The 27,459-nt window shown below is 41.6% G+C and overlaps 1 protein-coding gene across 2 annotated transcripts in view; it reads right to left on the bottom strand.

Moving 5' to 3' along the window:
• The window catches only part of Srpx (sushi repeat containing protein X-linked), a 94,794-nt gene that overhangs the window by 30,301 nt on the left and 37,034 nt on the right, over positions 1-27,459 (bottom strand). Inside the window, exon 2 of one of the 2 annotated variants that reach the window (XM_026387572.2) lies at positions 1,140-1,199. The exons of the other annotated variant lie outside the window; for it this stretch is intronic. Coding sequence (XP_026243357.1) covers positions 1,140-1,199 — 60 coding nt within the window. The remainder of the gene's footprint in view (positions 1-1,139; positions 1,200-27,459) is intronic. 2 annotated transcript variants of the gene reach the window in all.

Here is a 27,459-nt window from a genome sequence, read left to right as displayed (position 1 = left end):
CAGAGAATCTCCTTACCCCACATATCCGATTGACATATTTGTACTTGACTGGTTAATTCCAGAAGCTATGAAGAGAGGAGCTACAAATAGGAACAACTTCTGCATTCAGAAGTCTAAGGAAACATGGTTACAGTGGGCAGCATTCCTGCTCATAGGCACTATTTAGAAAGATTGCTCACTTCTGTGGAAAATAATAGAAGTTGTTTTCCTGAAGGATGCTCTTTAGGCTGACCATACTGCCCTGACTCTCCTATGTCTCAGACATATCACAAGAGAGAAGGGCAGGGTCCTCTTGCAAAAATGGGGAGAAATTTCCTGGGCAAAATACCACAATATGCCACAATAGAACTTTATTAACCAATTTTCTTCAAATTTTCCCTCCACTGTAAGAGGTAAGAGGAACCAGTTTCAGAGAGAGAGAGAGAGAGAGAATCTAAATTTACCTTTATTTTCCCCAGGGCTCTCCAGGTCTAAGAGCAATGTTTCATCAGTAGAAATATTTGTGGACATACTTACCTGAGCCTGCATAGAAGGGTCTTGATTAGGCTTTTTATACCTGCTGGGGGTGGATTGTTGGAAACATATAGAGATGGAGGCCTTTATCATTAAGTCTCATTTGAGTGACACACTTTACTTATCATTTTAGGAGCCATGCTGGGCTCAGAAAGAGCATGATGAAAGGAGCTTATGAAAATCAAGTTTTCTCATTCCCCATTCAGCTCAGTACATTAGCAGCACTGGGTCCAGACTTGACCTTGGAGGGTTTACTCTGGATGATTCTGGCTGTAATGTATGAATCAGGCAGAACTCAGGGCTTGATTTTCACTTTTGTCAGCTACAGCTTGCCTTTGCAGAGTGAGGACAGTAAAGAAACTTAGGAGAATAAAATGACCATTAGGTACTGATGGGTAACACATAGGAGATTTCCAAATGCGCTTTTTTGTTCTCTTTATTTGGCATTTTTTTTCTTTTTTAATTGGAGCACATGTGCACTTATTTTTAATTTTTTTCCCCTTGGACGGTGAATTAGAACTTTAACACATTGTCTGGTCACTTTATTACAGTCTACTCCACAGGGCAAAATGGAAAGTTCTCCTGGCATCAGCGGATCGTCATTAGCACATAAGCAAAGCATTCACCTTTATATCTAGCGTGTGAATACCCGACTTCATCGTCTTCTAGCGGTGAGTCTCCCGATCCTACAATAAAAAAAAAGAACAGAAACTGCAGCAAGAAAAGCCACAAGGTATGGACACATATTTCAAAGCATTGCCTGGGCTTAGTCCATGCAAGAGGTGCTATTAGAACGCAGAGCGGAGAGCAAAAGTTTCTGCTGCCATTCATGAAGGGACAGGGGACCTCTCAGAGTGAACCTGGCTGGGCGGAGATTGCCAAAGCCATTTAAAATGAGCCTTGAACCATTTTGGAATCACCATACGCCAACTGAAATTCTGGAATAAGGAATGAAAGGGAGTCAACTTCACTCTGAGAAGATGCCAGTGTATATGAATCTCATGCCAGGGAAGACGCAGTAAAATGTGTGACTCAGATACAACCCACAGTTTCTCCAGGAGAAAAGGAAACCCAATAGGATCACGTGTTTTTTGGCATCTGAAAACTGGTTCTTGTGAAATGAATTTGGGTGAGTGATAAGGTGATAAGTCAAATGTCTTATCTAAATGTTGAAAAAATAATGCAAATCTTCTTTGGTATATTTGTAGGAAATAAGGTCTGAAGCAGATAATCTAGATGTTTATTCAGAACCTCTCACCAAGCCATGGATAAAATAAAAAAATATTATAATGAGTCTTTCTACTTCTCCAAATAACCAAAGTCCCAGGGAGAAAGTCTGTGTATTATTTTGAAATGAACTCACTTGGAAGTCGAACCTGAATTGTTTTTGCAATATTAAGTATTGAATTTCAGGCGGGCGCGGTGGCGCACGCCTATAATCCCAGAGGCTCAAAAGGCTTTTGTGAGTTCAAAGCCAGCCTCAGCAAAAGCAAGGTGCTAAGCAACTCAGTGAGACCCTGTCTCTAAATAAAATACAGAATAGGGCTGGGTATTTGACTCAGTGGTCAAGTTCCCCTGAGTTCAATCCCCGGTACCCCACTCTCCAAAAAAAAAAAAAAAAAGTATTGAATTCCAGGGATCAGTGGATCTTTAATCCTTGAGGTGGTAGCAATTTCTAAATTTCAAAACAGCAATCTGAACTTTAGAGAACCTCCCTCTAAACTTCAGTCTGATCACCAACCCTCAAGTTAACACCGTATTGACCACACATTTGCCTACAGGTACCAGCAATTGTAACAGAAAAGAAAATTGAAAGAGAAAAACTCTCTTCTATGAAGTTATTCAAATCCCCAGGCAGGATGAACTAATAAGCAATGGTCCCCATTCCACTGGTTTTGGATGAGAGATATATAGAGTGTGGAAATTGAAAGTGAAGAGGTGATGACAGCTGGACCATGTCCATTTGGAAAAGACTCCCCAACTAGAGAAACCCTGTTCTGCATTTTGCATTGTTGCAGATTTCCTCACCTAGTCTCTGGCCACCCAAGCATGTACAAAATTACAGACTATTCATTGTCCCATATTTTTTTAAAAGTGAACATAAAACCCAGAAATGTGAATCAAAAGCCTGTGCTCAAACCCCTTGATCCAAGTCACTCCACTGCTGGGGATCTATCCCAAGGAAACAATAGAACTGCATGTGAATCTTCAGTTATCCAAATTAAGCATGCATGAGTGCATGTGTGTGTGTCCCCCCACATCAGATGCATGAGCACCAAAATCACTCTCTCTCACAGATACACACACACACTTTCCGTCAGTTATCATCCTGGTTAACCTGTCTACAGCATTTAGTATGAATAACCATCCATCTATTCCATGAAGCTTTCTTCTGCACTGGATTCCAAACAACAACGCCTTCCTTATTCTCTTCCTTTTTTCTAAACAAACTCTCTACCCAGCACCTCTTTTGGGGGGCACTTAACCCCTGAGCCACATCCCCAGCCCTTTTTATTTTTTATTTAGGGTCTCACTGAGTTACTTAGGGCCTCACTAACTTGCTGAGGCTGGTTTGAACTCTCAATCCTCCTGCCTCAGCCTCCTGAGCTGCTGGGATTACAGGCGTGAGGCACCCCACCCAGCCCTGCATAGCACCTCTTCATCGGTCTGCTATTTTTATATAAATATTTCTCAGAGGTCCAGTCTTGGTCCTTTACATATCTCAAGACTATTTTCCTGGGCTATCCTACCCATATAGTTGACTAAAATACACTCCTTGTACTGAGGACAGAGTCATTATTTCTAGCCTTGAACTTTTTTTCCCCTAAAAGTCAGCCTAGAATTTTCAACTGTTTTCTGGCTATTTCCATACTCATACTCAACCTGTTCAAAACCAGATTCCTTTTTTCACCAATAATCTGTGCATCCCCAAACTGTTTCCCATTTATTACATCAGTTAACATCACCTTCAAGCTAATCTGCCACATGTAAAAATCCCAGCCTTTTATTCTCCTATCTTCTTCATATATTATATTCTACATGGCCTAAACCTTTCAAATCTACCCCAGCCAAATTCACTTCCAGCTTTCCATTTTAAATGCCACTATCTTACTTCAAGTCAATAGTCTTTTTCTTTGTTTTGTTTTATTTTTTAATGGATACATAATAATTATATATATTTAGAATACAACATGCTGTTTTCATAAAAGTACACATTGTGTAATGATCAAATCAGGGAAATTAGCATATCCATCGCTTCAAACATTCATCATCTCTTTGTGGTGAACACATTCAAAAATCCTCTCTTACAGGGACTTTGAAATATACATTATTGTTAACTATAATCACTCTACTGTTGATAGAACACTGGAACTTATTCCTCTTATCTAACTCCAACTTTATCTTTTATAATATTTTTTAGTTATCCATGGATCTTTATTTAATTTATTTATATGTGGTGCTGATAATTGAACCCAGTGCCTCACACATGCTAGGCAAGTGCTCTACCACTGAGCCACAACCTAACCCCTAATTCCAACTTTCTACCCATTGCAGGTTAGCAGTTTCTATAAGACTTTTGCAATAGCCTCCTACTCAATCTCTCACTATTAGTCTCTGTTCACACTCCTAATACCACTTCCTTCCAAACACACACACACACACACACACACACACACACGATATCCTTGAAATTACATTACCTTGGGAGTTAGTTTTTAAAACCCAAATCATATCATTCACTTATGCAAATACCTTTTGCGTTTGTCCATGTCTAAATAATTAAATATAGTCCCCAATATCACAGTTAAAGTACACTCAGTCCGGCTCCAATCCAGCCAACTTGCTCTCAAAATACCCCATGATATGATATTGTTTCTGATGGTGTTTCTGGGTCATTGCACCATGTTCTTCCCTCAGAGTGACCTTTCCTTTGCTTTCCAAATCTGTCTTTCAAGTCTCATTTAATGATAACTTTCCTGATCCCAAACATTAAAGCTTATCAAAGTTTAAAATCAACAAATGGCAAAAAAGATCAAGTTCCGAATGACAAAATGTTCAAACTCAAAAATAAAGTATAAATTAAAATCATTGAAACACAATCATGTAAACTTATCGTGCTATCAAATTAAAAATAAAATTAGAACATTGCTGCTGTTGAATGGTTGATAAAATAAGCACTTTTTTTTCTAGTACTGGGGATTGAAGTCAGGGGCACTTGACCACTGACTAAGCTACATCCCCAGCCCTATTTTGTATTTTATTTACAGACAGGGTCTCACTGAGTTGCTTAGCACCTCGCTTTTGCTGAGGCTGGCTTTGAACTCACGATCCTCCTGCCTCAGCCTCCCAAGCCACTAGGATTACAGGCATGCACCACCATGCCTGGCTAAAATAAGTACTCTTATATTTAAGTGTATATGAATTGATAGATTCATTCTATATAAAAGAACTTACAGCCAAGCAACAAATTCTTTTAAATATGAAGGCCTTTAACTCAGTTATTTCCTGGAGTTTATAGCCTAAGTAAGAATTGTAAAACATAAAATAAAGAAGTACTGTATTAAATACACACATAAATATACACATGATGATGGGGATATGTCAAAAGGACAAAGAAACCTACTGGCCAAAACCTAAACATTTGAGCCACAAAATGAAGTAGTATTGGACTATAACCCCAAATATAAAATAAGTGTCCATGAATCCATACTCAAGTGAATAAGCAAGTAGAGAACAGACAAATCTTCCATGCAGAAGACTTCCAAATAATTTATGTAGATACTCCATCTTCAAGAGGGAGGAGCTTAACTCCCTACCCATTAAGTTGGGTTGCACATAGTGACTTCCTTCCATATAGTAGAATATGGAAATGGGAGCAGTGGCGGAGAGTAACTTAAACCTGACAAACATCTCAGCCAGGTAATCAAAATCAACATCAATAGTGATTGGTCATGCTGACTGTATGTAATAATAAGAATGACACTTTATTTCTGTGGTCTTCCTCCCCAAGACATATAACCCCAGTCTAATGAAAAAAAAATTAGACAAATTCCAACTGAGGGCCATTCTACAAAATATATGACCAGTGTTCCTCAAAACTGTCAAGCTCATCAAAAACAAGGAAAATAGGCTGGACGCAATGGTGCAGGACTGTAATTGCAGTGATTTGAACAGCTGAAGTAGGAGGATGGCAAGTTCAAGGCCAACCTCAGCAACTTAGTGTGACCTCATGCAACTTAACAAGACCCTGTCTCCAAATAAAAAACAAAAAGGACTGAGGATATGGATCAGTGGTTAAGCACCCCTGATTCAATCCTGGTACCAAAAAAAAAGAAAAAAGAGGAAATTATGAGAAACTGTCAACAGTCAAGAAGAGAATAAAGAGACATGATCACTGAATTTCCTTGCAATATCCTGCAAAAGGAAAAGGAATTCTAAATAAAGCATGGGTTTTGGTTAATAACAATGCATTAATAATAATAATTAATAATAATAATAATGCATTGGTGCATTAATTGTGACAAATATGCCATGCTAATGTAAGATATTAATAATAGAAGTATGAGAACTCTCTCCACTATATTCTCAGCTGTTATATAAATCTAAAACTAAAGATAAAAGTTGATTTTAAAAAATCTCTATACAAATTTCTCCAAAGTTGGAGAGCAAGAAATATTAAAACTCTGAAACTCATTCCTCCTCTGAAATTCTATAGAACTTACTGGTTCACTAAATCAGTAGCACTTAGGGACATTAGACTCAGGATGTACTCCTCCAACTTTTGGTTGGCAGGATGCCTCTTATTGTCATTGTCTTGTATTGTATTGCCTCTAAGGCATTGTCTTTACTTACAGCTGATAGGCAGGAAACCTCCAGAAAAGATTAGAAATACATGTGTTCATTGTTCCAAGTGTCATCTATTTCTAAATTAATTTTAGTAGAAATATAGTATGTTTCAAGTGGCTCTGAGGCACTATAAAAACAATGGCAGTGTTTTTATGCACTTGAAGTAAACAGAAATGAAAGCATAAATCCCAAGGTACTTACAATGGACTATTCCCCCCCCTAGGACCCAGAGTTCCCCACAACTGAAGTCTTTGCACATACTCTGCAGAAGGGTAGATGCACAGTATGGAAGTGGCAGCTGTCTTGGGCAATCTTGGAAGTCTATGGTCAGAGTGGGCCTGCAGTGCTAACTTTTCTATAATGAAACAAAGTAACCAATGTGCCAAGATTCTCAATTGTCAGGCTGTCCATGAGTGCTGTCTTATGAGTGCAGCCTTAGTTCCCTAGAAATCTCATCTTTCCCTGAGCATTATAGCATCACTGTCCTCGACACTTAAGATTGATTGTCGGACTTGTTGCAGTGGTGCACACCTGTAATCCCAGTGGATCAGGAGGGTGAGGCAGGAGGATCGCAGGTTCAAAGCTAGCCTCCTAGTGAGCAACCTAGCAACCTCGTGAGACCTTGTCTCAAAATAAAAAAAAAAATAAATAAAAAGGCTGGGGATGTGACTCAGTGGTTAAGCACTCCAGGTTCAATCCCTGGTTCCTGAAACAAAAACAAAAACAAAGAACACCACCCACATAAACAGGCATGTCAAACAATATAGTAGACAGCTTTCAACCAAAGATTGTTTGTGGAAAAGGATCCTATATGTAAGTATCTATGAATAAATGAGCTATTCTAAATGTTATCTGTAGGCACCTATTTCCAGTATCTTCTGTATCCTTGTTTCTTTATTTTGGAGGCTGGAAGGTTGAAAAGTATAGTTCCTAGAACTCCCTTATCCCTAGCTTGTGGAAGATTCATTAAAGATTTGGAAGATGAAAGAGTCTCATAGTCTTATACGTTTTATTGAGTGTGTTGGCAGCAGTGGGAAGCCAAGCCCAATGTCCCCTCACCAGCTTTGTTGGGTAGAAAGGATGTGGCACTGTCAGTGGCAGTAAGTCACAGCAGCAACAGTTTCCTAACCTCTAAGTGACAGAAGTAATTTCTAGAATCTGGATTGAAACTGTGTTGATCTTCCATTGCTCCAGCCCTTCTGATTTTGTAAGTGTTTGTAAGTGCCTTTTTTCCTGCATTAAATCCCTTTTACTGGGCTGAGAATATAGCTCAATTGGTAGAGTGCTTGCCTTGTATGCACAAGGTCCTGGGTTCAATCCTCACCACACACACACACACACACACACACACACACACCCTTTACCCTAAAATATCTAGAGGGAATTCTGTTTCATATATTAAACCTGAACAGATACTTAAGCGAATCAATTAATAAACTAGTATATGATTTTAGCAGCTGCTATAGTTTGAATCTGAAATATTGTCCCAAGGCTCTTGTGTTGAAGGCTTGGTCCCCAGGGTGGTGGTGGTGTTACTGGGAGGTGGTAAAGCCTAGTGGAAGGAAGTTAGGTCTTTTAGCATATGCCCTTGAAGGGGATACTGAGACCCTGGCCCCTCTTTCTTCCTCTGTCCCTCTGTCTCTCTGTCTCTGTCTCTCTCTCTATCTCTCTGGTTTTTGGCTGCCCCCAGGCGAGCAGCCTCCTCTGCCATGTCCTCCCCACTATGATGTTTTGCCTTGTCACAGGCCCCAAAAGCAATGGAGCCATGGATAGAAACTCCTGAAATCATGATCCAAATTGAACATTTTCTCTTTTAAGTTTATTTTTCTTAGGTACTTTGTCACAGGGACAGAAATCTAACACAGCAGCTTTCTCTTACTAACTGGACACTACCCTAACACAGGCCACACTGTTATCCATCTGTAAGTCTTTTGAAGATGGGAGAAAGCATTGTGCATGCATATGGAAGAATAAGGAAAAGAAAAACTGCCAGTCAAATGTCTTTTTCCTAATTAGTCTATTTCCTCACTTAATAGCATGTTGATTTCTGAGCAATGGAATCCACCTGGATAGGAAATAACACACACTGAGTACCTATGATATACACTACACTAGACAACTTCTATGCTTTATCTCCTGTTACCTATATAATAACCCTGGGAGGTTAACGTCATTATTTGGATTTAGTAGTAGGGAAAACAAGTCTAAAAGGTTTTAAACTACTTGTCCAAGGTTATGTCACTTGGTAAATGGTTAAGTGGTAAATCAGGGATTCAAATCCAGTCTGCCTGACCTCCAAATCTACCATGTTCTTTCCCCTAGGACTTACTGCCTTCTCCTTCTGCATTTTCACACAAATGAGATAATAGGCTTTGGGATTATTGATAAGCAAACAGCAAATGGCCTTTTCAGTAGGTATGCCAAAGTGGGCCTCACCAAAGCAAAAGGAAGAATCTGTGTGGCAGAAGCTGCTGATTACTTATCCAGCTGCCATTCTCTCCTTTCTTCTTCTTCTTCTTTTTTTTTTTAATTTTTGCAATTGTCAACAGACCTTTATTTTTTTTTTTCATATGCAGAGCTGAGAATTGAACCCAGGGCCTCACACATGCTAGGCAAGCACTCTATCACTGAGCCACAAGCCCAGCCCTCTCTCTTCTTAATAAAATATGTCAGATTAGGTCCAGCTACAATCTGCCCTTTCCAGGAGATGAACCATAATGGCACTAAGTCAAAACTTAATCCCCCCTTTCCAATAATTGTATCAGGAATAGGCATATCATCCAGAATTGGACAAATGAAAATAAGTTGCTTTGGAGAAGGGGGGGTCTCACCAGAAGGATTTTTCTCCCTGACAAAAGAGAGAACTGTAAAAGGAGAAGACTCTTCTCTCTTCACTCTCTTCCTGCTTTGGAGACTATGGTGTAGTAGCCATTTTGCAAGCATGAGTTAAGAGGTCTCGGGACTAAATATTTTTGGGTGAGGATGGTAGAGTGCATGGATAAAAATAATCTGGAGTCTTTGGCTACTAGGTCAACTTTAGACTTCTCACCTCCATAGTTGTTAGGTCAACACTAAGTATCCTTTCAGTTTTAACCACTGTGAATAGCACTGGTTGTTACTTTCAGATGAATGCATCCAAAGGGATATACAAATGAACGGAAACTTTCCTGCTTATTATGAATAGGAGATTTTTTTTTTAAAAGCAGAAAGAAAATAAACGGTTATTAGTTGCCACTCCCAGGAAATTTCCAGTTTATGTATTTTCTAAAAAAATATGACTGATCTAAAAAATAGACATCCTGAAGGATACAATAAGATCAGCCAGACTTACTATGTTCAATAGGTTGCACTTACTAAAGGAACAAAGGGATTCATGTATGTTACCAAAAGATTTTCCAGAGGATTAAAATTAAAAAGGAAGAAAAATAGAGAGGTGGGAGAGGGAGAAAGAGAAGTTTCCTAGTATAGCTCTATTTACAAAAAGCCATCATTCCTTTAGAATTCTGTTGAGGTTTTATTATGATATAACTATTAATCAGCCTGCATATGGTTCACATTACCGCTCTTTGGAAAGAATGCTTTAATGCTTTCTCCACACAAATACAATTTATACTTTGGCTAAGAAAGCAGAAACTCAGGTTCATTCTCGGTGCAATGGCACATGCCTGTAATCCCAGCTACTTGGGAGGCTGAGGCAGGAGGAACACAAGTTCAAAGCCAGTCTCAGGAACTTAGTGAGGCCCTAAGCAACTCAGTGAGACCCTGTCTCTAAATAAAATACAAAAAGGATTGGGGATGTGGCTCAGGGGTTAAGCACCCTGGGTTTAATCCCTGGTACAAAATCAAACAACAACAACAAAAAAAAAAATTAGAGAAGCAGAGTAACTTAGAACTCTTTGAAACCTGTAGATTTGTCTAGTTAATGTTTTGCTTCTTCCCTCAACATGAAGGAAATCTGAGGATCGGAGAAAGGCCTTGGGGGTGGTGCTTGAAGGTGGAAGTTTTCCTTTTCCCCTGATTTGTTCAGGACATAGATGTTACATCCCATGAAATGCCAAGCAGGTACAGAATTTTCTCAACCACTCTTGGTTGTCCCCTGCTAAGAGCCATAGCCAAGTAGTAATAATGCATGGCATTTTTTGTTGAAAGGTGAAGCCAGCAAGCCATTGAGATGATATGATTATGTTAAGATCTGCATTCAAATGGATATTAGACCCCTGCTGTCCACCTCGGCCTGCTACGGGACTCCTGGAGAGTTCCCATTGGTTGGGGAAGTGCGGTAGGAGGGAATTCCGGAGGAGGATTTCCTGTTGGTGTGGGTGTCCAGGAGAACACCGCATGTGTGGGTCTGCATATTTCCCGGGAGCATACAGGGCATTGGCGGGAGTTTCAAAAATAAAGTTCGTTCCTGTTTGAGTGGCTCCTGATTTTGTGCCCAGCCAGACTGCGGCAGTCCCCTCTGGTAGGATGCAATTCTATGAGCCCTTGGACTCATTAAGTTCCTGCTCCACCATTAAGTGTATGATTCTGACTGAAGAAACTATTTTCCTGCCACTGAGCTACAGCCCCAGCCCAGAACACTCTAATCTCCAAACTCTAGTTGTGATAATGGTACTCAGGCAAATCAACTGGCCCTCCTCCTTCTCCAATTAGCAATAAACAATTAACATGGTGATGACTTTTAAATCCATCAGGTTCTTTAATTTCCATTGCCTCTTTAAGTCCTCTTTAACTCCATTCATTCGATAGGTATCATTCAGTAACTAGATGCAAGTAAACCAGAGAAGAGCAGTTTGCTACTATGTTCATGATTGTACTCTCAGTTCAGAGAATAAAATAGCAATCACAGAGGAAACAAGAATTGAACTCTTCTGACCCTAAATCTCATGCAATTTCACAGCTACAAATGGTTCCTGACTAATGATGGTTCTATTTACCATTTTTTAACTTTATCATGGTGCAAAAGTAATATGCATGTGGGACTGGCATTGTGGCTCAGTGGTAGAGTGCTTGCCTAGCACGTGTGAGGCATTGGATTTGATCCTCAGCACCACATAAAAATAAATAAATAAAATAAAGGTATTGTGCCCATCTACAACTAAGAATTATATATATATATTTTAAGTGATATGCATGCATTTGGAAGAAATGGAAATCCAGATGTCGAATTTGGATCTTCTCCTGAGCTAGCAATATGCAGTCAAATCCTGTCTCTGGATGCTGGGCAGCAGAGACCACACAGCTCCTGCTCAGCCATACAGTCACAAGGGGGAAATAACAGACATTCTACGTTATGCTGTGTTGCTAAGCTGGGGTGGTTGGTAGGTTAGGAGGATTAAATGCATTTTAAACTTACAATATTTTCAACTTACAATGGGCTTATCTGAACATAACCCCATTGTATGTACTTATTTCTATCTTTAAGCTTTTGCAGTTCTGTTCCTGTTTTAAAAGGTATTTCAAAGCCCAGATCCTTTAAACTATTTTCTAGTCATTTTAAATTCCATTCACTTTGATGTGCTCTGTTTAGATTTTTTGCATTAGTACTCATCTTATGTTGTTTTGGATTTTCAGAAGTCGTTTCAAATGTGTGTAGGTTCTGCCTTGGCAGTTCTGCCTTAGCAAACTCTTCTGGGAATACGATGGGGGGTTTGTTTCCTCTTATGGCCCTGCTGAAACCAACAAAGTGTCTCTCTCCCTAAGAAGCCTTCACAAGGATTCTTCTCTCCTTGAGACTTTAATCTGCTCATCTGCTCAAGCTGTTTCCCCAGTGTCAAAATGGGACATACCTCTCCCTCCTTGTGAAGGCTGTACTTACAGAAACAGATACTGTATTTAAGGTTCAAAAAAAAACTGCCCAAATAAAATGGTGATGGATACATAGTTCTTGGCAGTCAACCAGTGGTATAATTTACAAAATTCTGGCACATCATAGCAAAACTGAGAATAACTGGATTCAAAAAAAGAGAGGTACAAAGAAAAGAAAATCATCACACAGTGTACTGAGATGGTAGGCAGCAAATCTTTAATTGCCACCTACAGAATATTTTAATACAGTAGATTAAATGACAGAGAATAAGAAGAGATTGTAAGGAAGGAATACTTCCAGAAAACAGCCCTGAAATGAAATCATGAAATGTCAGGTTTCATGAGTGACAGGTTGCAGCCTGTTTAGCTGAAACCTAGAGTTTCTGCCTTCTGGAACATTCTCTGATTCCCCAATAGAGGACAGAACACCAGCATCCAAGGACAAAAATTTAAAGTTTGCTTAAAGTCTTCCACAGAGGTTTAATTTTCTTTGTTTTGGGGTTTTCAGTTTTTGTTTGTTGGTTTGTTTTTGTTTTTGTCTTGTTGACTTTGCCTGTGGCAAGAGGGTAGAATGGTCTCTTTGCTGGGTTGCTCCACTCTTCCTTCTTTCTTTCTTTCTTTCTTTCTTTCTTTCTTTCTTTCTTTCTTTCTTTCTTTCTTTCTTTGACAGTGGAATGCATTACAATTCTTACTACACATATAAAGCACAATTTTTCATATCTCTGGTTGAATACAAAGTATATTCACACCAATTTGTGTAGCTTCACTCTTTTTTTAAGATTTTTTTTAGTTGTAGATGGATGCAATACCTTTATTTTATTTATTTTAATTTTTATGTGGTGCCTGGGATCGAACCCAGTGCCTCACACATGCTAGGCAAGTGCTCTACCACTGAGCCACAGCCCCAGCCCAGCCTCACTGTTTGGAAGCATCCATTTTCTATTCAGTGCTCTCAAACTGACAGTCACACACTGGCTGCTGTCAGTTATGATCTTCACTGGGAGGCTCAAGTTCTGGGGGAAGACGACGGTGGAACTGAACTGATGGCAATTCTGGTTTTCAAAATGATAATCTGCAGGCCTTGTACAATACCTGTGGAAGTACACAATGCCTGGTGCCACCACTTTCTAAGTGTGATGGGCATCTTTTGTGTTTTCAGGGGAAAATGACTCCTATGTTTTTTCTTTTCTTTTTTTTCGTGTTTATTGGTATATTATAATTACAGGTAATAGTGGGATCCATTATTACATATTCATACATGCACATTATATAACAGTATAATTTGGTCAGTTTCATTCCTCAGTATCTCCTCTTTCCCTCTCTTCCTCCCTTCCCCACTCCTCTTCCTCTACTCTACTGGTCTCCCTTCTAGTTGCACATGGCAGGCATCTCCCACCCCCAGTCCCCTGCCACCTTTCTCTTCCTTTTTCCTCTCTAGCTCCCACATATGAGAGAAAACACGTGATCTTTGACTTTCTGGGTTTGACTTATGCCTTTAACATAATGGTCTCTAGTTCCATCCATTTTCTTGCAAATGACATAATTTAATTTTCCTTTATGGATGAGTAAAACTCCATTATGTATATATACTACATTTCCTTTATCCACTTTTTAATTCTTTCAGATAAATACCAAGGAGTGGTACAGCTGGGTCATATGGTGGTTCCATTTGGAATCTCTTGGGGAACCTCCATCCTGATTTCCATAATGGTTATACTAATTTACAATCCCACCAACAGTGTAAAAGTGTTCCTTTTACCCTTTTACCCATGTCTTCTCCAGCATTTATTGTATGAATTTTGGTACCAGGGATTGAACACAGGGGCTCTTAATCACTAAGCCACATCTCCAGACCTTTTAAAAATATATATTTTATTTGAGACAGGGTCTCACAAAGTTGTTTAGGGCCTTGATAAGTTGCTGAGGCTGGCTTTGAACTTGTAGCCTTCCTGCCTCAGCCTCCCCAGCCACTGGGATTACAGGCATGTGCCACTATGCCCAGTTTTATTGTACGAATTCTTGATGGCTGCCATTCTGACTGGAGTGAGAGGAAATCTCAGTGTAGTTTTTATCTACATTTTATCTGCTAACAATGTTGAAGATATTTTCATATATTTGTTGACTATTTGAAATTTCTTCTTTTGAAAAGTGTTGGTTTCATTCATTTGCCCATTAATTGGGTTATTTGGTTTTTTAAAGTTTTTTTGAGTTCTTTATATATTCTGAATATTAATCTTATTAGAAAAGCAGCTATCAAAGATTTTCTCCTATTCTGTAGATTCTCTTTTCACATTCTTGTTTCCTTTGCTATACAGAAGTTTTAAAATTTGATGCCCTCTCATTTATTAACTTTTGGCATTATTTCCTGAGCTTTAGAGATTCTACTGAGAAAGTCACTGCCTGAGCTTATATTTTGGAGTGTCGCCCCTATATTTTCTTTATGTAGTTGCAAAATTTCTAGTCTAATTCCTAGGTCTTTGATCCATTTTGAGTTGCCTTTTATGCAGGGATAAAGGAGAGATAAGGGTCTAGTTTCATTCTTCTATATATGGATATATGGTTTTCCAGCACCATTTATTAAAATGGCTGTCTTTTCTCCAACATATGTTTTTCATACCGTTGTCAAGGATCAGATGACTGTATCTGTTTGGGTTTATCTTTGTGTCTTGTTTTAGTTAGCTTTTTCACTGCTGTCACCAAAAGACCTGACAAGAACAATTTTAGAGGATAGAGAGTTTATTTTGGGAGCTCACGATTTCAGGTCTCAGTCCATAAATGGCCAAATCTGTTTCTCTGGGCTGGAGGGGAGGTAGAACATTATGACAGAAGGGTGTGGTGATGGAAAGCAACTGCTAACATGGCACCAGGAAGCAGAGAGTAAGATCAGCTCACCAAATGTATACCATAATGACCTACCTCCTCCAGTCACAGTCTACCAGGCTACAGTCACCACTCAATTAATCCCTATCAGGGGATCAACACAATGATTAGGTTAAAGCTCTCACAACCCAATCATTTCACCTCTAAACTTTCTTGCATTGTCTCACACATGAGCTTTCGGGGGACACCTAATATTTAAACCGTAACACTTCTATTCTATACCATTGGTCTATGTGTCTGTTTTTATGCTAGTATCCTGCAGCTTTGGTTACTGTAGCTCTACAGTGAAATTTAAAGTGAGGTATTGTGTTGTCTCCAGCATTGCTTTTTGTGTGTGTGTGTGGAGGGGTTAGAATTGTTTTGGCTATTCTGAGTCTTTTATTCTTCCAAATGAATTTTAAGACTAGCTTTTCTAGTTCTGTACAGAATGTCATTGGTATTTTGATTGGGACTGTGCTAAACCTGTTGATCCTTTTGGTAGTATGACCATTTTAAAAACATTAATTCTGCTCATTCATGAACATAGGAGGTCCTTCCATCTTCTAAGGTCTTTTTTAATTTTTTTCTTCGGTGTCCTATAATTTCCATTATAGAGGTCTTTCAACGCCTTGGTTTGATTTATTCCTAGGCATTTTTTTGAGACTATTGTAAATGAAGTTGTTTTCCTTCTTTCTCCTACTTTGGGAGAACTGCATTACTCCTCATGTCACCTATGTGGTTCCTATGGAGATGAGTTTATCTTGTCCCTTGACCACAGGGATGATCATGTGAACCAAGCTGGGACAATCAGATCCTTCAGAGGATTTTCTGTGGTGGTAAATCAAGGAAGATGTGAGACCTAAAGTTGTCAGTGACAAAGGTCACATCTCAGAGATGATGCTAATTTGAAAAAATGAAACCATCAAATAAAAGCAAAGACAAAACAGAAAAAGTGAAAAAGATATCCCATAATATTTGAGCTCTTGGTTCCAGTATTCTTTGGCCCCACTAACATACCTCTGCCATAAAACAATAAAATCTTCCCCCAAATTTTCCGGAGCTAGTTTAAGATCAGTTCCTGTCATGTGCCATCAAGAGTCTGTCTCAAACAGCAGACTCTCAATTCACATTTGAATGAAATGAATGACTAAAATATATAGCATGGCATCTGGCTTGAGATAAGAAATAAGTCTTGGTGTATCACCTTCAATTCTCTATATTTTAAAGCCACACTGTAGCTCAGATTTAAAACACATTAGAGAGCTATTCCATAAATTTAGTGAGATGTTTTATTAATAAGAGAATGCATTCAATTTGAATTGGAAAAACACAGTAAATACTTAAAACACACTGTACATAGTCAAGTTCACACACTGAACTTTTACACAGTAAAACAATGATCATGTTGTTTCAGGAACTCTTGTTTCATTTATAAATGTGCACACACATCATATTTATTGACCATAAAAATACCCTTTTTACATTTTAATTTCTCTGTACTCAGGATGAGCTCTATAATCAATGGAATAGCATAATTTAATTGGCACTACACTTTGTTAATGATACCTAAAATAATAGTAAAACTCTAACAAATCACCACTGATGGGAGTCTTAATTTAATGACATACTGTGTGTCTGGATGTGTGTGTTCTGGATTGTAATGTAAAAGATTTTTTACTGCAGGTAGCTAGCAATGAGTTTGAAAACAAATGTATTGCATAACTGATCTAGGGATCTCAACTTGATATTCCATCCAACCAAAAGACTCTTGCCATAATTAAGCTTCTCCTCTTGTCAAGAAAGATTTTTACAAAGCCTATCAGCAGGATGTCTGAAGAGGGCATTGTGGTTTGAAGCTTTCTCTTTCTTGTAAGTGCCAGATTTGCAGACAATAGGTGTGATACAGTCTGTCTCAAAGAGAGCTTGTTGCTATGCAAAAGATACTATCTCTGTTTTCTTGGCAAAAACTTGTAAAACCTCTGTCTAGCCTAAGAATATGGGACAAAGACTAACTGTTATATGTCCATGCACTGACATGTAACCACCCCACTGAGTATAAAATTTAAAGAATTTCCAGATTTTTAAGCATTAGCCCCTCTGGACCACTGCAGCTAAATTAAACCTGATTCCTGAAAATTTCTCAGGTGTCCAGCTTCATCTGTCCCTACATCACCTTAACACAACTAAATATACAGGGTCCCCAAAATGGCTTCCATCTCATTATGGAAACCTCTTGAATTTTATGGGGAATCCTCATGTTAGATCTATAGGCTTCTGACATTATTCACACGTGGCCCTTTGCCCAGCCAAAGAGAGGCCCACAGGGAGTACAGGATTGTTGGCAATCCTGCCAGGATATCAGGACGATGATGACAGGGGTGTCAGGTAGCCTCTCAGTTACAGATGGCAGTGTCTTTGTGTACTTCCAATCTGTTGCTTGTAACCTGAAATGCACTTTTCCTTGTGCTATGGTTTGGAAGTATCTTTCAAAGGCTGTTAAGGGCTTCGTCATCAGCCTGTGGTACATTTGGGAGGTAGTAGAGCCTTTAAGAGGTGGGATTTAGTAGAAGGAAGTTAGGTCATTGGAGGTGTGTCCTTGAAGAGGATACTGGGTCCCAGGCCCCTTTCTCTCTCTTTGCCACTATGAGTTAAGAGCTTCCTCTGCCACATGCTCTTGTTATGATGCACTGTGCCATAAGAGACCCAAAACAGCAGGACCAAGTGACCATGGACTGAAACTTCAGAAACTGTGATCCAAAATAAATTCTTATTTTAAGTTGATTTATCTAGAGTATCTGTCACAATGGCAGAAAGCTAACTAACACACCTTAAAAACCATATTATCAGTGGTGATCAGGTACTCTGGAGAATTCACTAAAGTTGTTACAAGCCATAAAGTAGCTGAACTCTAGATAATGCCTTGGGGTGGTTCTGTGTGCACTAAAAAGAAAGGACTTTCTCCTCCCTCCCATGCCTGCTGCCCTCTGCCCCAGGACACAGCAATAGGGTACATACTATTTCCAGTACAATCATCCTACTAGTTATCAGTCTTGATCTACTGACTTAGAGTCTGACAAAGAGTGTAATATGGATATGGGTTCTTATGTGTGTGTCATGGTTTTTCTTATTGAGAGTGCTGTGGGCCAAGATTTTGAAGCTCAGAAATGATGCAGAACCAAATTACCTTTTTAAAAAAAATCCACTGCTCTCAAGTGAAAAATGGATGCTGCAACTTGCCAGTCACAATGGCACATGCCTGTAATCCCAGCAGCTTGGGAGGCCAAAGCAAGAGGATCCTGAGTTCAAAGCCAGCCTCAGCATGTATGAATTTCTTGAGATGAACCTAACTACCCAACTACTATGTACAACCATAAATCTATAAACAAAACAAAGAAAAACACCCTGGGTATGATGGCACATGCCTGTAATCCCAATGGCTCAGGAGGCTGAGGCAAGAGGATGGATTGCAAGTTCAAAGCCTCAGCAACTTAGCTAGGCCCTAAGCAACTTAGTGAAACCCTGTCTCTAAATAAAAAAAAAATAAAAAAGGGCTGGGGATGTGGCTCAGTGGTTGAGCACCCGAGTACCAAAAAAAAAAAAAAAAAAAAAAAAAAAAGGATGCTCTACAACTTGTTAATATAGGAGTCTACAGGCATGATGACCTCTCCCAGCCCCCTCACTGAAGAAGGGCCCTCCATGACAAGCTCCCTTTGTCTTTTCTCCAGCAATTCATTGGTAATCCTCAAGGCCAAGACAAGAGTGCTTTGCATGGAGGGGATTGGTGGGGCTAGTGAAGTGCCCATTTGCAGAGGTAAGGCCCATTCTTAAACTATGGGCCAGTGAAGAAGGAAGTATATGCTTTTAAGGGAACTTTGCCAAAGTCAAGTCTTTGTGAGCAATTTTCCAGCATCTCGGTGAACAGATAAAAGTGGAAGGTATAAAGGAAAAGGCCAAAAAGAAAAAGAAAAAAAGAAAGAAAGCCTGGCACAGTGGTGCATGCTGATAATCTAGCTACGCAGGAGGATCAAAAGTTTGTGGCCAGCCTGGGCAATTTAGGGAGACCCTGTCTCAAAACAAGAAAATAAAAAGGACTGGGGAGGTAGCTAACTAGTAGAGTTCCCCTGGGTTTAATCCCTAGTACTAGGAAAGAAAGAAAAGGTGTAAGGTCCTTGCCATCTGGACGGCCATTTTAAGTGACAGCTGCCATTTTTTTTTTATATTTTTTTTTTAGTTGTTGATAGACCTTTATTTCATTTATTTATATGTGGTGCTGAGAATTGAACCCAGTGCCTCACACATGTCAGGCAAGTGCACTATCTCTGAGCCCTAGCCCCAGCCCAACAGCAGCCATTTTATGAAAAATTTCACTTTCCTACCCAAGAGCCTTTCTGACCACTGCCTCATACCAACCCCACCCTTAACCACCTGCATTAGGACCCGATTGGCTCTAATCCCTGAGGCTGCCCCATAAAAGTCCTGAACCCCAAGCCTGTGTTGCCTCTCTCCATCTATGGAGAGATGGCCTTTATCTGTCAGCTCTGAAAAATAAACTCTTGTGTGTAACTCTGCCTGGTCTCCATCTTTCATTTCTCACTCGGCCATCACCTGGTTTCTTGCTTTCCTTTCACTGGTGCCAAAACCCGGGATTGGGTTCCCCAATGTGCCTGCTCCCCTCTTTGAGGGTCACTGAGCATCCCTGGGTCCCAATCCGAATTCCATTGTGGGACCAGGTCCTCCATTCTGCCAAATGCCCTCTCTGCACCCACCACTGGGCATTCCAGATAAGACCTCTGTCTCCGGTTGACCTAAATGACCTATGGTTTCCAGGAAGTGACTGTGGATCGTCCAGCACTCCCAGGGTTACCATGTGGCCAGGGGCACCTGCAGCCACGGCTTTCACAGCTACGGCTGATTCCTACTGTCCACTTGGTCTATAGGTGGTCTTTTATTTGGATCCTGGGTTTTGAGAAAAACCACCCAGGATGATTGGGAGTTGTTCCTTGTGACACTACCTCTTGGCCGTGGGATAATCTCTATGGGCTTCTGCCTCATCTATGAGCTTCTGCCCCTACTACATAGTCCTGGCCAGACGCCCAAGTATCTCTACAGGCTTCTGCCCTGATGCTTACCAAGAGGTGGTGACGACCCCCTGAGCATAATCGTCCTCTTGACTGGGTGATACTAGAGACTGGGGGACACCCCACCTCTAAACTCACCTCATATGTCTCACCATGGGCAGCTCCTCATCCATTCCCTCCCATAGTCCCCTAGGCTGCCTCCTGGCTCACCTAGGTTGTCTCTCTCTCACCCCAAACCTAAAACCCCCAAAAGTTATCCATTTGTGCAATCAGATCTGGCCTCAATATAGTTGGATAATGACTTGAAACAGCTGTTTAACAGCACTCTAGATCCCAATAGTATCAGGGATCTTTTCAACTATTGTGAGAGTTTCAGAAAATGAAAAGAGATATCATATGTTCAGGCCTTCTCCTCTCTCTGTTCTAAGCCCTATCTGCAACTTTTGCTCTCCTGCACAAGTCCTCTTAGCTCTCACCTCCCCTATGGGGAGGCACAGAAAATCCTACCCACCCAGCAGACGAGCCCCCGCCATAGCACAATTCTCTTTCTAATGAAGCCTCCACAGCAACTGTCCCCTTGGCTCCTTCACCCTTCTCTCCTCCTGCCACACACACATGGGCTGCTGCTGCTGTGTCCTCTACGTGAGGTGGCTGGGGTAGATGGCAGGGTTCATGTGCCTTTCTCTTTGTCAGATGTTTCACAGATAGAAAATCAGCTTGGGTCCTATACTTCAAGCCCCACCACATATATCAAGAGTTTCAATATCTGACCCAATCATATGATTTGACCTTCCATGATGTCCATATGGTCTTGTCTAACACCCTCCTGCCTGAGGAGCATAGGTAAGTTTGGGAGCAAGCTAGAAATTATGCTGATGAGGTACAACAGACTCCCCTGCCCATCTGATTGGCACTGAAGCAGTCCCTGATAGGTACCCCAATTGGCATTATAATTTGCCTAGAGGAGTAACTAGTAGAAACCAATTCATCACTTTCCCCATGGCAGGACTTAGAAAGGCAGCCCATAAGGCTATCAATTATGAAAGGCTCCAGGAAATCTTCCAAATTAAGAATGAAAACCCTTCAACATTTCTAGACCACCTGACCAAGGCTTATTACAACATACTAATCTGGGCCCTGACACTCCAGATGGGAGACAGCTACTAATGACCTACTTTTTCTCCCAGAGTTTGCCTGATATTAAGACCAAACTAAGGCACCTTGAGAGGGGGCCCTTAACTCCCCAAGCTGAGGTTCTGGAAGTGGCCTTTAAGGTACATAACAAGAGAGACCAGAAGGCCTGGAAGCAGAAATATCAGATGCTCACTCAAGCTGTCCGTCTGGCCTTAGCATCTGTCCCTGGTCCCACTGGCTCACGGAAGGGTCCCTCAGGATCTCCTGGACCCTGTTTTAAATGTGGTCAGATGGGTCACTGGGCTCGTACATGTCCTAAGCCTTGCAAGCCTCCAGGCCCTTGTCCTAAATGGCATCAGAAGGGACACTGGGCCATTGACTGTCCCCAAGCTCATAGTGGCCCCCAGCCATCCAGCCCTTCTGGTTCCCTTTTCTAACTCTTAGGACTGGCTTCAGAGGACTGATGAGGCCCAGGTCCCCATCATCCAACCACTACCATCACTCCACGGGGACCCAGGATAACTCTGCATATTTCAGGTAGGCCTGTCTCCCTCCTCCTAGACACTGGGGCTACATGCTCAGTCATCAAGGAGTTCTGGGGGCCTACTGCTCATTCTATGACCTTTATTGTTGGGATAGAGAGTAAACCCTACCGGCCCTTACAGACACCTAGCCTTGTTTGAGCTTTTGCCTTTCTAATTTTTACTCACTCCTTTTGGTCATTCCACAGTGCCCTGTTCCCCTTATGGGAAGGGACATCCTCACAAAGTTGGGGGCTACGCTTTCCTTCTCCCCTCATATACGCTTCCATCCACACTCCCCTGCCGCTCCCCTGATCCTCACCCCTACCTTAGCACCATCCCCTATTCCATCTGCCAGTGCCTTCCTATTCCCCCCTTCTGAGATGGACTCTACTGTCTGGGATGTTTCCAGTCCTTCTATGGCCTCACACCACAAGGCCATTCATATCCATCTCAAAGACCCCCTCCATTTTCTGGCCCAATCACAATACCCACTCTCCCTCCTTGCTGCTGCTGTCCCTGTCTTTTTGCAGAGAAGCCTTGTCAGGCTCCTGACAAGAAAACTGCTTCTTCTCCCAGGGGTGTGTGATTAGTCCTGCACCACTTTTCTTCCATTGATGCCAGTGACTCACATTCTCCCATCAGCTTTGCTCTCCCCTCTGGAGATTTGAGCTGCCTTGGGATCCTGATCTGAGGACCCAGGACAATGACCACACACCTTCTTCCATTCACCTAGCACTCTTCTTCTTCATCCACACTCAGGCCTCATTTGGGCAAGTGACTTCACCCTCCCTCTCCCCTCCTCCTCACAAGTCTACACTCGAGAGATGGCAGTGACTATTCTTCTCTCTAGAACTTAGATCTTGGCCCAGCACCAAGATTCTTGCCCATAGCTTCCCCTTGGCGAGTTCACTTCAACTCGCTATGGGAAACTCCCAATCCCTTCCCCTTGGTGAGTTCACTCTCAGGTCTTGGTTCTTCGCTCCTCAGCAGAGCTCTTGAAAGCCCTGGCCAGGCAACCAGGACTCTCTAAGGGCAAAACCCGGGACTAGGAAAGTAGCAGGTGACTCCCTTCTCTTAGTCCCAGACTCCAATTCAGCATAAGGAACTCCCAAATCCCATCTGACTCACCTCTTGGTTGCCTCTTTGCCCACTTAGTCCCACTCCATTTGGCTCCTGATCGAAAGGCCCATTGACCAATTCAACCTTCCAATCTTCATAACTTTTGTGAACACTCAGGAAAATGGAAGAAAATCCCTTACATGCAGGCTTTCTCCTTTCTCCATTCTAAGCCTTCCCTTTGCTCCTCTTGCTCCCCCACCCAGCTTCTACTTGCCACTATAGCTCTGGATTCCTCCAGAGACCCTACTTCTAGACAAACAAGAGACCCAGAACTCTCATACATTGTGAAGCTCTAGGCAGCAATCTCCCTGGCCAAGGCCACACTGAAGCTAACATTGAAATACAAAGGACAGACTCAGCAGGCTTGATAAGAGGCCTAAGGAAAAAAAAGTGTCAATTTACCTTTTCCCTTGGCTACACAGAAAAATGACTCAAAACTTTCTATCTCCCTGATCTCACATGCCCTCCCATTTCACCTTTATGTGGGTGAAAAGCAGGGATTTGCTCTATGGGTCTTCAGACACATGTTGGGGCTAACCTTTGCCCCTGTGGCTTATCTATAAAAGGATCTTGATTCTACTGTTCAGGGATGGGCCCCTTGCCTACAAACATTGGCCACAGCCTCTCATTAATGAGTCAAAGAAACTCATCTTTGGGGCTCCACTCCCCATCCTGGCTCCCCATCCCCTAAAGGAACTCCTCACCTACACGGGCTTCCATTCCTTACCCCCATCACCTTTTATCTCCACAGGTTTCTCTGGTGGAAAATCCCATCTTACTTTCCACATGAGCTCACCTTTAAACCCTGCTACTCTCCTCCCCACTCCTCAGGACTCTTCCACCTCTTCTCCTCTTACCCATTCATGCACTGAAACTCTGGAGGAGCTTCTTCCACATCCCTCCACATACAGAAAGGCCCTTGCTCCAGGCAACATACACAGGGTTCACAGATGGCTGCTCCTTCCTTCAGGAGGGAATTGGTCGGGCAGGGCATGCTATAGTCTCTCTAACCTCAGTTGTAGAAGTGGTTCCCCTCCTGAGTAATACATCCAGTCAGCAGGCTGAACTTGTTGTCCTCATCGGAGCCTTCACTTTGGCAAAGGGAGACTCCCTCAATGTCTACACTGACTCTAAACAAGCTTTCTACATATTTCTCTCCCACTCTGCTATTTGGAAGGAGCGTGGATTCCTTACCACCATGGGACCTTTAATTACAAATGCCCCCTTTATCTCCGATCTCCTTCAGGCCTCAAAGCTTCCCTCTACCATTGGAACTGAAAGATGGCAGCAGTAACCCCCTTCTCCAGTGGGCACTTCTTTTCCTGACCTCTCTCCCTGTCATAGGCCTTTTGCTAATGCTTGTCCCCGTGTCATTAGATTTATTCAAGACCAAATTCAAAGGATCTCTAACCAAACCATGAACCAGCTTCTGTTATAGAACTTCCAACCCCTCATCAAAATTGGGTCATCCGGCCCAGCACCTCCTGGACATCACCATTGCCTCAATGACACCCTGCGCCCCTAACAAGGGTCCAGATGCTACCCCTTTCCAGCAGGAAGAAGCTGCAGAAGACTGATCTACACCCTTGTCCCTTAAGGGGCCCAATAACAAACAAAAATGGGGGGAATATAAAGTCCCTTGCTTAGCATCTGGATTGCCATCTTAAGTGACAGCCACCATTTTAAGGAAAAAGTTTCTTTCCCACCCAAGGGCCTTTCTGAGAAAGGCTCACCACTAACTCATACCAACCCAACCCTTCACAGCCCTCATTAGGACCCGCCCAGCTCTAATCCCTGAGCCTGCCCCATAAAAGTCCTGAACCCCAAGTCTGTTTTGCCTCTCTCCATCTATGGAGAGATGTACCTTTATTTGTCAGTTCTGACAAATAAGCTCTTGTGTATATCTCTGCCTGGTCCCCATCTTTCATTTCTCACTTGCCTGTCTCCTAGTTCCTCACTTTCCTTTCAAAAGGAAGAAAGTGGAGGAGGTAGAAACCTATAAACCTTGGGGAAAAAAGGAAACTGAGGACTCTAACTTTTTGCAATTTCCCTTTTGCAACTTCTGCCAAAGTTCTCCTGCCTGCCAAAAGTCAGCCCACCAAAAGTATGTGAAAAACTCCTCCCATGATGTGGCCCTGCTAAACCCTATAAAACTCAGATCCTTGTTGTAGTTAGCTGCCATTTTCCTCTTAAAAATGTGCCCCACTGCTGCTTAATAAAGCAGTGCTGATTCATTGAGGTCTGTTTCCATTTCTTTTCTTTTTGTATTCTCTTTCAATTGGTGCTGAAACCCAGGACAGGGTTTGGGGCTTCCCACCCTTCCTGTCCTAACAAACCTTTCATCTTTTAGTTCTCCTCTCTTAAAATGAAGGCACCTTTTCTTCTTTCCTTCTTTCCTCATAATAGAGGGAGACCCTTAAAACCCTCCAGAGTCCACTAAAGGTTGGCCAGTATGTGACCTGAAATCGACCCCATTTCTGGGCTGGAGTTTTGGTGCCTCACTTTTATGTGGATGGAGCAAAAACCTGTATCAGGTCCTTTATTGGTTTTGATGGCACACTCCTTCTAACCTTACCTCGTTCAATTATTTTCCTTTCCTATACACTGAGACCTCTAGATCAGGGGCCACTTTCTGCCATTTTGTTCCTGCATGCAACACTAATCTCCTCAATCTTCTGAGAAGTAAGATCTCTTCTAGTCTCTCACAAAGGCACCCTGCCCTAGACCTTCTACCATTTGGCTTGTCTGGACCCTGGGGCTTCTCCACCATAGGGATTGTAGAAGGGGACACCCTCTCATCTCAGTGAAACTATTCTATCTGCTGACAAAAGACATCCAGGGACATTTTGATCTTGACCACCACCCTGGTCAAACCTCTCCAATATGGGAGTTAACCAGTCCATCCCATGGACTTGCCCTTATGTTGTCTCATCAAACAATTTTAATATCCTCCACTTCCAATCCAATCTCAAAAGTAAACACATTATTAGGCTGAGTACTCAAATGGCTCAATATAAATTAGACAACCTAGGTTAATAGCCCAAATTTGAAATTTGGGATCTTTGGCCCCCAAATCCTCCAAGACTTCCTCCAATGAAATGGAAAATGATCTGAGGTTCCTTACCTCCAAGTTTTCTTTTACCTTCACTCAAGGCTCCCATTATGCCAACTTTGGTCTGATCTATAATTAATTCTCACTGGCTCCCCACTCCATAAGTTCCCTAGATCATGTTCTGACTCCCAACCCTCTTCTTCATTTACTGCCCTCCAAATAGCAGATGAATCCTCACCACAAGTAAGTAAAGCTGGAGGCTATAAAGGAAAGTTTTATAGACAGGAGTGCCTGATAACTATCAAAAGAGACTGTCAGAGTCACAAGCTTCTTTCTGAGTCAAATTGAGACCTACAAATCTTCCTAACCTTCCACATAGGTAGGCTTGATCTCTGATTCTGTGGTTGCTAGTATGATTATCTAGCCCCAGTATTTACCTCATTGTTCTAAAAGATGTACTGTGGACCCAGAAAGCCCTAACTGACACAGACAAAGGGATCTCTACTAAAAACAAAGATAATGCCAAAAGAAACGTATTTTGCAAAAATTAAATGGCATTAGACATCTTAACTCCAGCTTATGAGGACATCTGTGACATTAAAAAAGCTAAATGTTGAGTATAATAATTCTATCAAATGGGCTTACTGTGCTGACCTCCACATGCTTTCTTTTCCAAGAAGAAATTTACCTGCAGCTCTGCCTGGTCTCTGTGGACAGGATATGTCACATTCCTTAGCAAACTACCTGTTCACTGCAGGAGAAACTCAGGCCCAAAATAATGTTGATAAGAGGAACACAAGTTACCCTGAAGGAGGAGACTTTTGTGACCAGATCCTGAAACTTTGGAAGATAAGGATTATTCCTCCTAGCCATAAAATCTGTAAGAATGTATGGTTAGGAATCCAATTAGAATCAGTCAGCATGGGCCAAGGTGACCTAGAGTTGCCATGACAGTGGGGACTTGAAAGACTGATGTCACTCTGCTTTCAGTCAAAAGTCAAGAGATGGACCTGGGCTGGACTCTCTGGAAACTTCTCTAGGATCCCCAATAAAACTGAAGTGCAGGAGAGGCACATTGTCCCTCTCCTCTCTGAGAATACCCACTCTCTCCCTTGAGAATGTCCCCTTTCCCTTTTCCCTGTCCCTTCAATAAACTCATCCCTGTTACTCTGAGTGACATGTCTGAAATCTTTCTGACTTGATCACAAGAATAGGGGTTTGAAGAGAGTGTCTTCATGGTGCCTCAGTTTCTTGGAAGGCTCCAGCTCCATACATTTCCATTAATTCCCAAAGCATGAGCCAAGAATTCTCTCCCTTTTCAGCAATGCTTCTACCCCAATTCTGTCCATACTGTCCCCTACTGCTTCTTAAACAGGGACTCATTATGAGAGATTCTCAGGATAGAGCTCCTCTAGCCTTAAAATTAGACTACCTTCTCTAGACTCTCAAAAGACACATTTTTTTTTTTCTGTACTCCCCTCTTCTGGTAGGAAAAAGACCAGAAAATCTGTCTCATTTAATTAGA

This window comes from Urocitellus parryii, chromosome X (genome assembly GCF_045843805.1).
Source record: "Urocitellus parryii isolate mUroPar1 chromosome X, mUroPar1.hap1, whole genome shotgun sequence".
NCBI classification, from domain to species: Eukaryota; Metazoa; Chordata; class Mammalia; order Rodentia; family Sciuridae; genus Urocitellus; species Urocitellus parryii.
The sequence above is the reverse complement of the archived record's forward strand: the minus strand, read 5'-3'. Positions and strand labels throughout refer to the sequence as shown.